The sequence below is a fragment of the Pithys albifrons genome, chromosome 5 (genome assembly GCF_047495875.1).
Source record: "Pithys albifrons albifrons isolate INPA30051 chromosome 5, PitAlb_v1, whole genome shotgun sequence".
In the NCBI taxonomy this organism is placed as follows: Eukaryota; Metazoa; Chordata; class Aves; order Passeriformes; family Thamnophilidae; genus Pithys; species Pithys albifrons.
The window spans coordinates 2,444,620-2,456,993 of NC_092462.1; the positions used below are offsets into that span (position 1 = coordinate 2,444,620).

At 47.4% G+C, this 12,374-nt stretch overlaps 1 protein-coding gene across 3 annotated transcripts in view; it reads right to left on the reverse strand.

Moving 5' to 3' along the window:
- Positions 1-3,193: 3,193 nt before the first annotated feature.
- ALPK1 (alpha kinase 1) overlaps positions 3,194-12,374 on the reverse strand; it is a 35,387-nt gene continuing 26,206 nt past the window's right edge. For all 3 annotated transcript variants that reach the window (XM_071555427.1, XM_071555429.1, XM_071555428.1), the window contains 10 exons: positions 12,139-12,198; positions 11,222-11,308; positions 10,761-10,837; positions 9,630-9,725; positions 9,153-9,257; positions 6,757-8,764; positions 6,435-6,588; positions 5,699-5,861; positions 5,412-5,598; positions 3,194-5,165 (listed from right to left, as the gene is read on the reverse strand). In XM_071555427.1, the coding sequence (XP_071411528.1) occupies positions 4,969-5,165; positions 5,412-5,598; positions 5,699-5,861; positions 6,435-6,588; positions 6,757-8,764; positions 9,153-9,257; positions 9,630-9,725; positions 10,761-10,837; positions 11,222-11,308; positions 12,139-12,198 (3,134 nt within the window). In that variant the 3' untranslated portion in view covers positions 3,194-4,968. The remainder of the gene's footprint in view (positions 5,166-5,411; positions 5,599-5,698; positions 5,862-6,434; positions 6,589-6,756; positions 8,765-9,152; positions 9,258-9,629; positions 9,726-10,760; positions 10,838-11,221; positions 11,309-12,138; positions 12,199-12,374) is intronic.

Genomic DNA, 12,374 nt, shown 5'->3' on the forward strand with positions numbered 1-12,374 from the left:
AAAACACATGTTGTGTCAGAGGTTGGAGGGTGGGTTTGGGGAAGGGTTTGGCGTGGGAGTCATGCCAGTCAAACCTTCCCTGCTCCCTGTGGAAGGCTGGGCTCGGCTAGAGATGCCCTTGGAAGAGACAGACCCGAGGAGGGACAAGGCAGGGAAAGGCTGAGGCAGAGAGACTGGATTTGTCACATACCCCAGTCACCCTCACCCCAGTTTTTCATTTGAACGTCGCCAAAATAATTTACTTGCTTCTTTTTTCTTTCTGGAGTTTATTCCTCCCTTTCCTTTTTCTTACTTGTATTTCCCTCGTTTCTCTCAGAGGACTGATTTTTGGAGGTGGTGGCAGGTCCCCACAGCCAGTTGCAGTCAACCTGGAAGCGGACCAGGAGATGGAAGATGGCAAAGCACCTTCTTGGCTGAGAAGACGAACCTGGGGGTGTTTTCCAAAGCAGCCCCGTGCCCCAGAACACGTGTTTATGATCCTTCTGTGTATTGTATTTCGGTATAAAAGCTCCTCCACACTGTCAGGGCTGGAGGGGCAGCACGAAAGCCCCCGAGGGGGTTTACAGCCCATCCTTGGCATAAGAATAGTGCCGAGAAGCCAAAGCAGTCCCAGCCACACCCCAAGGGCTGCTGCAGGCTCCCTTTCATGTCACACATAAATCTTTCCACGCAGTGCCATCATTACAGAGCGTTCCAGACACGACCCTCATCTGGCTGGCAGATCCTAACCCTACTTTTCCTAAAGCCTTGTTCAGGTGCCTCAGGTTGGGCTTTCCCCTCGTGGATTTGGCCCATGCGGCCCCAATTGCCATTCCCCAGGGGCAGAAAAAATCTCATTTATCTATTATATAGTCAATCCTCTGGCATAACCAGAAATCCCGGTGAGGAGTTTTCTTGTAACCTGGTGTAGGCTCTTGTCTTACCACAGGGCTAAATCTTGTGTTTTACAGTCTAAGACATTCTTTTGCTCTGAAAGGCTGACAATGTAAGGATATCGGGATATTAGGATATCCTGCCTTCTGCCTACAATGCTGCAACAGCTGTGCATGTCCAGCAAAATTCTGGCAGCCTGCTCATCCCTGTGACCTCTTGTACAGAACTCAGATCAAGGAGAGGTAGAACTCTTGCAATGCTCAGACTTTAAACAAAGCCTTTAGAAACTTTGGAGAAAAGAGAACTCCTTGGAGGGTCACTTTGCAGCGACCAGGAGGGAACAGGGATGGTGCTGGGGCGGCTGTGACACAGCCAGCCCCTCTCCCTCGCCTCCCCTCCTCCTCCTTTTATTAAAAAGCAGAGAGCCCAGCCCAAAGCTGATGGCATATTTACCTTCATGAGTTTTAAAAAAAGTTAATTACCGCTCGGAGCAAGTTGGTCGGGCTGTCCTGAGCTGTCTTTTATTAGTAGTCGCCTTCATTAATTTCCCTCGCTGGATTTGCTGCTAATAGCTGCCTGGTCCTGGGCAGCACAAAGCAGCATCTGTGCCATTGAGCAGAAAAGCGGGAGTCAGGCAAAGGGGGGCACTGGGGGGGCGACGCCGTTTGCAAATCAACCTCTATTAACGTGATGTCCTGCTTGGAGGGGACGGCAGCCCCGGTAGCCTGCACGGCAGTTTGGGCTTTACCGAGGGAGGAAAGGCACCTGCTGCCTGCCAGGGGGGATCCTGCGCTCATCCTGCACCCCTGGGTGCTGGCTGTGCCACCCGAGCACCCCCTGGGTGCGGGGGGAAGCGGATTGCTGGACCCGCCCCTACGGAATCTGTGCTCCCCCTCGGTGCTGCGGGTGCTCCAGCCCTCTTAGCAGTACCTCTCATTAACCAAATTATTCATAACTTGGTATCTTTTGATTAAAGACACGCTCCGCCTCAAAAACAGCTTGGCAGAGAAGTTTGGGATCAGAGAATGGGATTAAGTTCTGTTTGGAGGGGGACAGTGGGCAGGCTGGGGGGGCTGGAGGCATCACTGCCTCACACGAGCTGGAGTGGCGGGAGGCTGCAGAGGCCAACAGCCCCATCTGCTCCCACTCTGCCAGGGGACAGGGGACAGGATTTCATCCAAGCGGAAAAAAGGAGGGTGGCGTGTGTCGCTCCCGGGAGAGGGTGAGAGCTGCACGCTGATGCCAGTTTCCCTGCAGGGCCAGGGAGGGCACCCAGGTGCCAGTGGGGGGACTTCCCTGGGGGCAGCAGGTGACAGCAGCCGGTGACAACAGCAGTTATCAAATATTCCTTTGCTTTGCTGCAAGTATTCCCATTTGGGCAGCGGGAAGGAGACGCCGCGGAGGCTGGTGCTGCCCGTGCCTTCCCAAGCAGAAGAGATCGGGCAGCGCGGGCTGCGGTTCTGCGCCTGCTGACGCGAGGCTTTGCCCTCGGTCCCCATGAAAAGCTGCGTGTGGTAAAGGAGCGGTGCCTCATCCAGCAGCTGGGCTCCAGGGGCAGCTGATGCCGGGGTTATGGCAGCAGGGACGTGCTGCCTCGCGTGCAGGGGCTGCCTCACAGCTGGAGGGGTCACCGCGCCCGCTCCGCCGGCCGGAATGGTCCGGGATGCTGCGGCTCGCAGGGAGAGGGAGGGAGGCGGGCCTGGCTCAGCGCGGTATTGTTGGGATAATAACTGAGGGGCTCCCTTTGCACTGCATCTTTTCTAAGAGAAATTCCCCAAAGTGCTCCACAGAGCCACGAGTTACTGGCAGAAGAGTGAGAAAACCATTCTACCTGCGGTTTGCAGCCTTCGGTTGTTCCCTCGATACAAATTTACTGACTTTGATGCATGAGCACACAGCCAGCGAGACTCTGCCTTTCACATGGGCACCTGCAGGAAGGGAAGTGGGAAAAACCTTTAAACAAATACCTTCCCTGAAAAACAGGAATGTGTGTCACCACCTTGCTAAGAGCAGGGCAGTTCTGTGCCTGACTTAGTGCAGCACAGTTTACACAGGGTTTAAACGCAAGTCCTTGAGTGGAGCTGAGAGGAAGAAATGTTCCTTAGCACAGCACTCACACAGGGTGTAAACTCAAGTCCTTGAGTTGAGCTGAGGGGAGGAGATGTTCCATGTTTCCTCATACTTGAGGTCCCTAGAGTTAATGTTTCATCGTCCCAGCATGACACAGTTCCACTCATTTTGTAAAACTGACCCTTAATGGTCATACCAAACACTCGAGTTGGAATTTGGAGTGTGTTACAATCCACTTAAGTCCGAAAAACACGTTGGTAGCAAGTTATTTAATGCAAACCACTCAATTTGTAATGAAAATTTCTACTTTCTAAAAAAATGAAAACTATTCCCTAAGTTCAAATTACTTTATTCTGAAACCAGAGAAAATAACAAACCAGTAATTTTTTTAGTCAGAAGCTCTAAGATGAAACTTCCAGCCAAAATATTAAATTCTCCAGTCATCAGAATCAACTATTTATTTCCCCCAATGTCCCCTTATTTATACCACAGATATGAATCAGTAATGTAAGCTCTGTGTGTTTGGGGCCATGTGTGTGTCCCTGCTCTTCAGGTGATGAGGTTATGGGGTACATCAATCCATGATTTTCAGTATCCAAACCCTGGATAAAGACAGAGTGCTCGATACCTCTGAAATTGTGCCCAAGCCTGTAAAGAGTAAGAGCAGCTGAATACGATTCCATGTCTGTTTTAACAGGGAATTTGCCAGAATGATTCTTGACATTTCTACCTGTAAGAAGCCATAACTTTGAGATGGCAAAAAACCTCTCCCAAAACCAACAAATCAAGCTGCTAACAGCAAACATTAGGAAGAAAGTGAGATATTAAAATTTCACACAGATTGAGCTCATCTAAATGAATATTTTTCTCCCTTAGAACAGGAAGAAGCTGGAAAAGGCACGACTTGTGTGCTGTTGGAGCAGACCCGGCGGGGCCGGCTGCTGGCAGCGTATTAGGACACTTTGTTCTGCAGAGATTGTCGGGGAGGTTTTGTTTTGCTTTTAATTGTCTCTACAGAGCAGGGAAAGCCTCTGCAGAGGGGCTTTAACACAGCATCTCTGCCGCCCATTAATTCCCGGGATCTCACTAACTAGCTTTGTTTCCCCCTCGGAGCTCGCCGGCCGGAGCACGGAGCTATGTTTGCCACTTGGTTAAAGCCAGCATTTCCCCACTGGTGAGGACAAGGCCAGCCTTTATTGGCTGCACAACAAGATAACGGGCTTAATCTTCCCAGTAACACGTGAGTTTTCATGTATCACTTTAATCTGCGAGACACTGGGGCCGAGTGTACCGTCACATGCCGATTTCACTGCTGTGTGAGCGAGCGACTGCGCGGCTCAATGATGGATTGTTCGCGGGCTCTTAACAACAGGCAAGATGGTGAATGCCCCCGGGTGACAGACAGTGTGCAATGGGAACGGCCGCAAATCTGATGGCCCGGTTCAAGTTCACCTGACAAAGCTGGAGCAGTCTGCGAGCAGCGCCCGAGAAAGGATTATTCACACTAGCATTATATTTTTGAATGCATTTTTCTCCCCGCGCAGCTGCGCAGCTCCCCAACACTGAAGGTTTATGCACCATAATAAAGAGATTTAATTTTTTTTCTTCCTTCTCTTGCTTCTCCCTCTTTACACCTAGTTCTAATCGGTCGGCGCAGGGATAGGGCATCTTTCCAAACGACTCAGCACAAACATCACCTAGAAAACAATAGCACTGCTAAAACGCGAGGACAAAAGCCTAAAAATCTCTGCTGGCTGCAAAAACAAAAGGGGGTGGTTTTGTTAAAGCAAAGTCTGTTGGGGACCCATCTTTTCCTGCAAGTTTGATGCTGTGTTCTCTTTCTCATCGAGAAAATCTCCCTCCAGCTTTGCACTCAGGGGCAATGGGGCTTTGAGAAGGGGAGGAGGAGAATGGGAAATGAAGGCAGGTTTTTGCTGCTGATGGGCACCCTTGCTCCTGAAGATGTGTAGGATAAACCAGAGTCCAGCTGATGGGTCATTCTTGGTGTGACTGACCTGTGTGGGTCTACACTGGCAGCTCGACTGAGGGTCTTGTCAAAGACAGGCTGCGACAGATCTCGTTGCACTCCATGTGCTGATCATTAAAGAAGTAATAAATTCCTTTCTTGCCAAAGTTGGAGCGGGAGACATCTTTGCTGTTAAGAGAATGAATCTGGGGGTCTGTGAGGTAGATGAGGCCTTTCCCATTTCCTGTCACCCAGCCTGTGGGAGAAACAATACATTTTGGTATCAAACATCACAGGGTTTGTATTACCGTACTCAGGACTCTCTGCTTGGCATGGCCCAAGTTCTGCCAATGCCACTTCAATGATTCCCACTGTCCACCCATGTCAGCAAAAGCTGAACCTTAAGAGGCACTTGCTGAATATTTAATGAAATGAATATCCCAAGGATACCTGTGGGCTAAAGGTTGAGCCTGAAAGGCATGAAGTTCACTGTAATACACACCTTGCAGGTCTACAACGACGTCTGTTCCACTGGAGAACTCGTAGCAGAAGTGGCCATAAGCCAGACCATACTCCGTGGCTTTGTACTCATTCTTTACTACCTTGGTGTTGTTGGACAGCTTCACAAAGTCCCCAAGGATGTAGGGCTCCACACTCACACACCCTTTTATAGCTCTGTCTTCCAGGATCTGAAAAGAGGCAGGATCACTGCTGGTGTTTTAAAACCAAAATGGACTCAAAACACCCTTCCCAACAGCTCCTGGGAATTGCTCAGAAGCCAGTTCTTACCAAGAGTACTGCAGATGGGATATAAAATATTTGGGTAGGGATCTGTTGTTCATACAGCCTCTTGTTGAACTCTGTCACGTAGTACTGGGCGGTCATTTGTCGCTCCACGTCACTGAAATGATGCAGGAGCCCTTTTTCTTCTTTATATTCCTTCCCAACATACCTAAACAGAAGGAAAAGTGTTTGTAGAAGTGTTTATTCTGTATCTCGTGACACAAAAAGGTCACTGCAAAGCAGAGCGTGGCTGTTCACAAGCAAATCCAGCTGTGGGTGAAACATTCTAAATGGTGGCCAATAAATGGGGTTTTTTTCCTTTTATGTCTCATACTGGTGAAAAATTATCAGTCAAATCCTGGGATGGGTGTTTTGTAACACTGGAATGTTTAAACTCAACTGTTCTTGACTCTTGAGGGGAGACTCAGCTCAGAGGTATTGAAATACTGTTCTCAACCCACAGTAATTCCTAACTACTTCTGATAATGATGCTTCTAACTAATGAGAAGAGTTTACTCTGCAATTAGCTGTTAGAAGACAACAATGAAGTGGCTTTTTCTTCCCCAAAAATAAAAAATAGAGTTAAAAGGAGGGATGGGAAAGATTGACCAAATGCTCAAGACATTTAGGAAACCCATAAAACTTTCTTACTACAGAAAATCTCACCAGGCAGTTTTCAGTCATAGTTACACAGAAGCAGCAGTGATAACCATTTTGTTCTGGAAATTTGTTTGCTCCATACCTTCCCAGGCTTTCTTCTTGGTGCAGGAAGTGTATCCAGAAGGCATTTCTCTGCTTGCCTTCCTTTGCCACGTTCAGGTAGTCCCCGATGAACACGGCTGTCTCTTGGCCTGTCCACAGGCCTGATTTCTTGGAGTATTTTAAAAGAAGAGCAGCTACAAAAAGAAAACATCACAAGATTTTTTTGGTCCTGGGATCTAAATGGGCAGTAAGACCAGAAAATTAAGTAATGGGGTAGAAAGCAAGAAAAAATTAAATCCTATTAAAAAAAAAAGCCCAAGCCTGTTCCCAGTGGGGGTACCTGTTGCTGTGTGGCAACTTACAGTATGCCTTATGAAGTTCTTTGGTCCTAAAAATCCCAGTAGGCATCAGTCTCTGGACAAGCCAATTTTGTTCCACCCCTGCCAGAAGCTGCTTGTAATCATCATCTGTCAGAAATCGAGCATTCAAGATTTCTTCCTTTGTTCTCCCAGGTGTGAAGGCAAAACCACTTCCCCTTGGGATCAGCAATGGACCTTCAGGAGAACTCGTGGGCATCTGTGCTGACTTGATCCACGAACTCAGAGATGAATTGGATTGTCTCTTGCTGCTCACAACATCCTGAGACTTTTCCTCATCTTCTTCCGTAGTGGCACAGTCAAAGTGCTTGCTTATGGATACCTTTCCCTGTGAGGGCAAAGCTGTTGGCACACTGGGAGCTGCTTCATGCTTTGGAGCAGATGGCACAGGATAACTGTTCACTAAGTCTTCAACACTGATGAAATCAAATTCTGTGTCATCAATTGTTTCTGCTTGGGTGTCAACTTCAGGCAGAGATCTGTCCCCCACCATGGCAGATTTCCTCACCCAGTCACACACAGAGGAGCTGCTGCCTGTTTTGGACTCCAAGCTCATTGACAGCACAGAATGACCCCCGTTTTGGAGGGGCTGTGCCTCACATGAAGGATCCTCTGTGCTTCCTGCAGGTTCTCCTGGGTGGAACCACCCAACACGGCCAACGCCTCCCTCCCTGCCGCTGTCCTTGGTCCTGCAGCCCAGCTCTGCACAGGAGGAGGACTCCTGTTCAACCTCCAGCTTGGTATGAATGCAGTAAGAGCTGGAGAGGGAAGGAAATGCATTGCTCAGGTCCTTTGCTTCCTTTTTGGGAGGTCTCTTTGAATGGTGCCTTCCCTCCTGCAGTTCATTTCCACAAAGAGATGCCCTTTCCCCACTCCTGCCAGCTCGAGGTGGCCCTCCCTCAAAGCAAGGCTGAGATGCTCCCCCACAGCTATGGAGAGGCTCCTGAGGAGCAGGATGCCAGGCCCTGGGGGGCAATGGGTGCAAGGACAGGGCTTGGCTGTTTGCATCAGATTCTGTGGTGCAGCACTGCTCCTCTGACAAGCCCTTCTCCTGCTGCTGCCCTTCCCTGGGAGACTCTCTGCTGCTATTACAGTTTAGCTCCTCCCAGCTGGAAGAGTAACTCGATTTTGACAGCTTGCACCAAGACCTCTCAGAAGTCGTGCTTTGACTCCTGCTTTGCCCTCTGCTGAAATCCCCATTTTCATCATTTATTTCCATTCCGAATGACTCAGTCTCTCCTTCCAGGGAAATTTTCATCACACCAGAATGAATGCCTTGATTTTTCTGGCCACTGAGTCTCTCTGAGCTGCTTCCTGCTCTTGGTAAGTACAGGATTTTCACAGCACCTCTCCTGTGCTGCACTATTTCTTCAGTAGCACACACAGTGTCTGTGCTTTTGGTCTCTGTCCTTAAGGTCGTGATACAAGGTCCTGCACAGATTTCTCCTGGAGTGGTTCCATGAGCCCTGCAGGTGTTTTTAAACACTTGGCACACTGACAGGTGGTGCTGAGAATGCCTGGCAAGGATTTTCTCAAAGCTGGTTTCCCCTCTCAGGACAGGTTTTTCTGCTGTGCCTTTATAACTGTCTGGGATGTAAGACCTGGCATCAGAATTAGGGAAGTTTTCCACTCGCAGGCGCTTCTTCACGGATGTGATCAGAGACATGATCTCCTTGGCAAGCATTCCTTTCTCTTCCTCCTCTGGGAATGAAGTGCTGTATGAGTACAGTTTTTCCAAGGCTTCCCTGCAGAGCTGGGTGACCTCATGGAGCCCCCCACTCTCCCCGTGGAGCCATCGGTGCACTGTGGTGAGGCAGAAGGCAGCTTTAATGAAACTATGGAGCTCCTGCTTGCTGGTGATGGTACTCTGGTCTGTCTTGGTGAGGAGCCCAATCTCGAAGGATTCTTTGGCTTCGGACAAGTAGAGCTCTCTCTTTCCCAGGGGACAGTCCTTGGAGTGACTGTAGGACAACAGACACATCCCACGGATGTTCTGGGAGGCAAAGAAGGAATGAAGGAATTGAAAACATGGTTTTTTCACTTATACAATTTGAGGCAAACACTGGCTTTAACTCTCTGCTGCTGTGTTTCCTGGAGGACATAATCTTCCTCTTTTCCTTTGAAATATAACTGTAGGTGTAGGAGGAGCAGCATTCCCAGGGCTTGCAAGCCCTTCCTCACTCTGTGCACAGCTTTCCACCCACCTGCTTAGCTGCTGGTTGCAGTTCAGAGCAACACACATCACACATAACCAACCACACCCACAGCACACACACGATACCCTGCGTGACAGTGTTTGAAAGCCAGACTGGAGCCAAATTTAACAGCCAGGGCTCTTCCCCTACACAAATCCCAGTTCCAGAGTGAAGGCTGACACTTACCACGGCTGTGAGGACAAACAGGGGTGTGTACTGGCTGTAGGCAGCTGCCAGCCTGCAGGCCTCAGCAGCAGATAACAAGCGATGGCTGCACTCCCGGAGGAGGCTCTAGAGAAAAGAAAGAAAAACATGAGGGAACACCCCATCTCAAAGGTTTTATTTCCAAGGAGATGTGACCTGGTAGGCAGGGACATCATATCCTAAACAACAGCCAGTCAGTTTCTGCAGGTGTATTTTTGCTCCATATGTCACTTTTTGAGCCTATAAATATTCTATATATTACAGACATACATTCTATAAAATACTCTCAGTGTTTTCTTTTTTCCTAATGAACTTTTTCATCAGGAACAATAGAAGTTTCTTCAGCCCTCTCAGCACAAGAGAGGAGCTGGAGGAAGAATAAATTGTGGGTGAATTTGGGACAACAACATGCAGACCACCTGAAGAATCTGAACACACAAATCCCAAGCCAAGTCTTACCAGGTCAACATCAGCATTGGTTTTAAAACGTGCATAATCCTGCTCATTCATGGAAGCAAAGATGTCTGCCATAATACCCAAGGAAGTGGCAATTCCCTGAAAAAAAAATGGAAAAATATCAGAATGGGTTTTTGTTGAGGTTTTCTTCCTGTGTTTTGAATTTTACTGCTCTGAATAAAGTCAGTTCTGTGTAGAACCCAGGGAAAAAAATGCAACAAAGCACATGAAAAAGACTGAAAGAGAAGCATTTCTAAGAAATTCAGAGATGTCACCTTGGTAAGGTTTTATTAATTTCAGCTCATAGGAAGTGTAATCTGGAAGATTTAATGCCACCTAAGGGTCTGCCCAGCTAAACAGTTAAGAAAGCCAAGAAGTAACTGTATTCTTACCACAAAAATTCACTACAGAACTTTGTTCCCACTGGAATGGAGAACATACACATGTCCTGAGCTTGAGCTCAAGCTTTAAGGCATGGCAGAGGAGAGGTGATGAGGTCTGAGTTTGTGGGATATCTGGTGCTGGGCTCCAATTACAAAACCTCTTCCAGCATCACCCCAGGACTCGCCAGGCTGAGGTTCACATTCCTGTTTAGCTACGGACAAATGGTGCAACTGCTGCTGCATGTTCAGTGGGACAATTAGTGCTGGAAAGCCTCTCAAAGGTGCTAGAGACAGACACACAGTGCCTGTTGTGAGATGTTCAGGCCCTGCAGTGCCAGGCAAACCCATCACCCACCACAGATAACATGGAGCAGCTCCGCAAATAGACATGCTTGGATACTGGAGGAAAAAAATCTGTTCCAATCCTAATAAATAACAGAAATTTATGGCTGCATTCTGGGATTAATCTGTCCTTGTTGGAGGCACCTGTGAGGCTGTGGGAGATGGCTCACTTTGGATGGCTCTGCTTAATGAGAACTATTACTTTGTTGCCCCTGCAGGAGGAAAGGTGTCTGTAGGTCCGTGCATGCACGCGGAAACAACGCGGAGCACAGACTTTGTCCTGCCTGTTAACCCTGCCTGAGGGGTGTCACTGAAACTGCTGCTCAGGGACTCTGCTGAAGGAAACAAAAGTTCATCTGGAGTGATTATTGGGTTGGCAAGCACGTCCAGAGGGGAGAGGAAACACTACCTTTTTGTCTGGCTGAGGAAGTTTGAAGTATCCCACGAGTGAAGCCCAAATCAACTCTGCTGCCTCATACCACATCCCTGAAATAAATCAGAAAACAATCACTGAGCAGGTGGCAGCTAAGGATTTCCATGGGATAAAACCATACCATGGCATGTCTGGCTTCAATGACACTGACCATTTATCAGTTTCCTTTACCTTTTGGCTGTTCATAAACATGTGTTTTATCCTCATAAAAGACTTCAGATCAACACTCATGGGAGACTTTGGTGTTTCAAACCAAACCCACAAAATTAAGGCTGTTGCCTCAAGCGTCAAACCCGGAATACAGAAGCCCATCAAGCTGTTTCATGCACAGGAGGTGTTCACCACAAGCCAAAACTCTGACATATGTCCAATGTAACATTTTAAAGAAAAAGAAACGGGGAAAACCTCGAGTGGATGTTCATGGGAAGGAGCCTTACCAAGCTTTTGCAGGATCTGCCCCCTGATTTGCAAGCAGACTGCCTGAACGAGAATCCGATCGCTGTCCTGAGTGTATCGCCAGGTACCTGCAGGAAGAGCAGGAAAACTCGGTGTAGAATGGAAAATGTTGCTGTCATTTCAAACCTCCAAGGGGAACCTGGATCCCAGCAAACTGCCAGGACTCTCCCCTTTGCATGGCGGCCCTTCTTGTATGAGAATCTCAGTTTCACGTGAAAGGAAACCCCAGAACAGGCTTCCTATATTTTCTAAGTTGCAGGGAAACCTGAATATATTGGCTAAATAAACCCTGAAAGCTTAAGAAGATGGAGAACAGACATAACCCACTAAAATAGCTTGTCTCAAAACCATAACTAAATAATAATGATGCATGTCTGTCAGAATTAATGAATTCTTATTAGTAGAAATACTACACATCCCTCCAAATCCAAGACAAGACACGTGATCAGCAGTAGAGTCATTGGACAGAAAGGAAAATAACAAGTATAGAATAAAGTATTAATTTTGACAGTATTAATTCAGTCTGTAAGATCAGTGGGAATCTGAAGGAGAAGCAACAATCCAACAATCTCCATTTTTGAGAGGATAGAGTTGTCCTAGTTTTCTAGATCACTCAATTGCTTGAAATGGGTCCACATTTTAAACTTCCCACCTGAAACACTTTCCCACCCAAGTGAAACACTTTCCCACCCAAATTCAGCCTTGCAGACAAATTATGGAAATTTCAAAAACAAAGCTGTGTTTCCACATTTTAGCAAAGAGTGGTGAAGGAAAAACAAGCATGAGTCATTAGTGAGGGTGGTTTTACTGTATTTAAAGCTTGTGTAACTGTTAAAATTAGCATGAAAAATCCCACCAAAATAGCAAGTGTGAAATTAGAAAAGAAATCTATATGTACCTGTTGCTCCATTATCATTTATCAGGCTGCTTAGGATATATTCAGCTTTTAAAAGCTTACCTGATGGAAAAGTAAAGAAAAAAAGGGTAGAAAATGAATATAGAAATGTATTGTGTGGTATAAAGTGAACACAAATATTCATAACACCAGCACATGGATTTGCTGCTGTCAACAGGCAGAATGCACATGCCTTAAGCTTTGTAATATGTGGTTGTACAGTAAGATGAAATTATGTA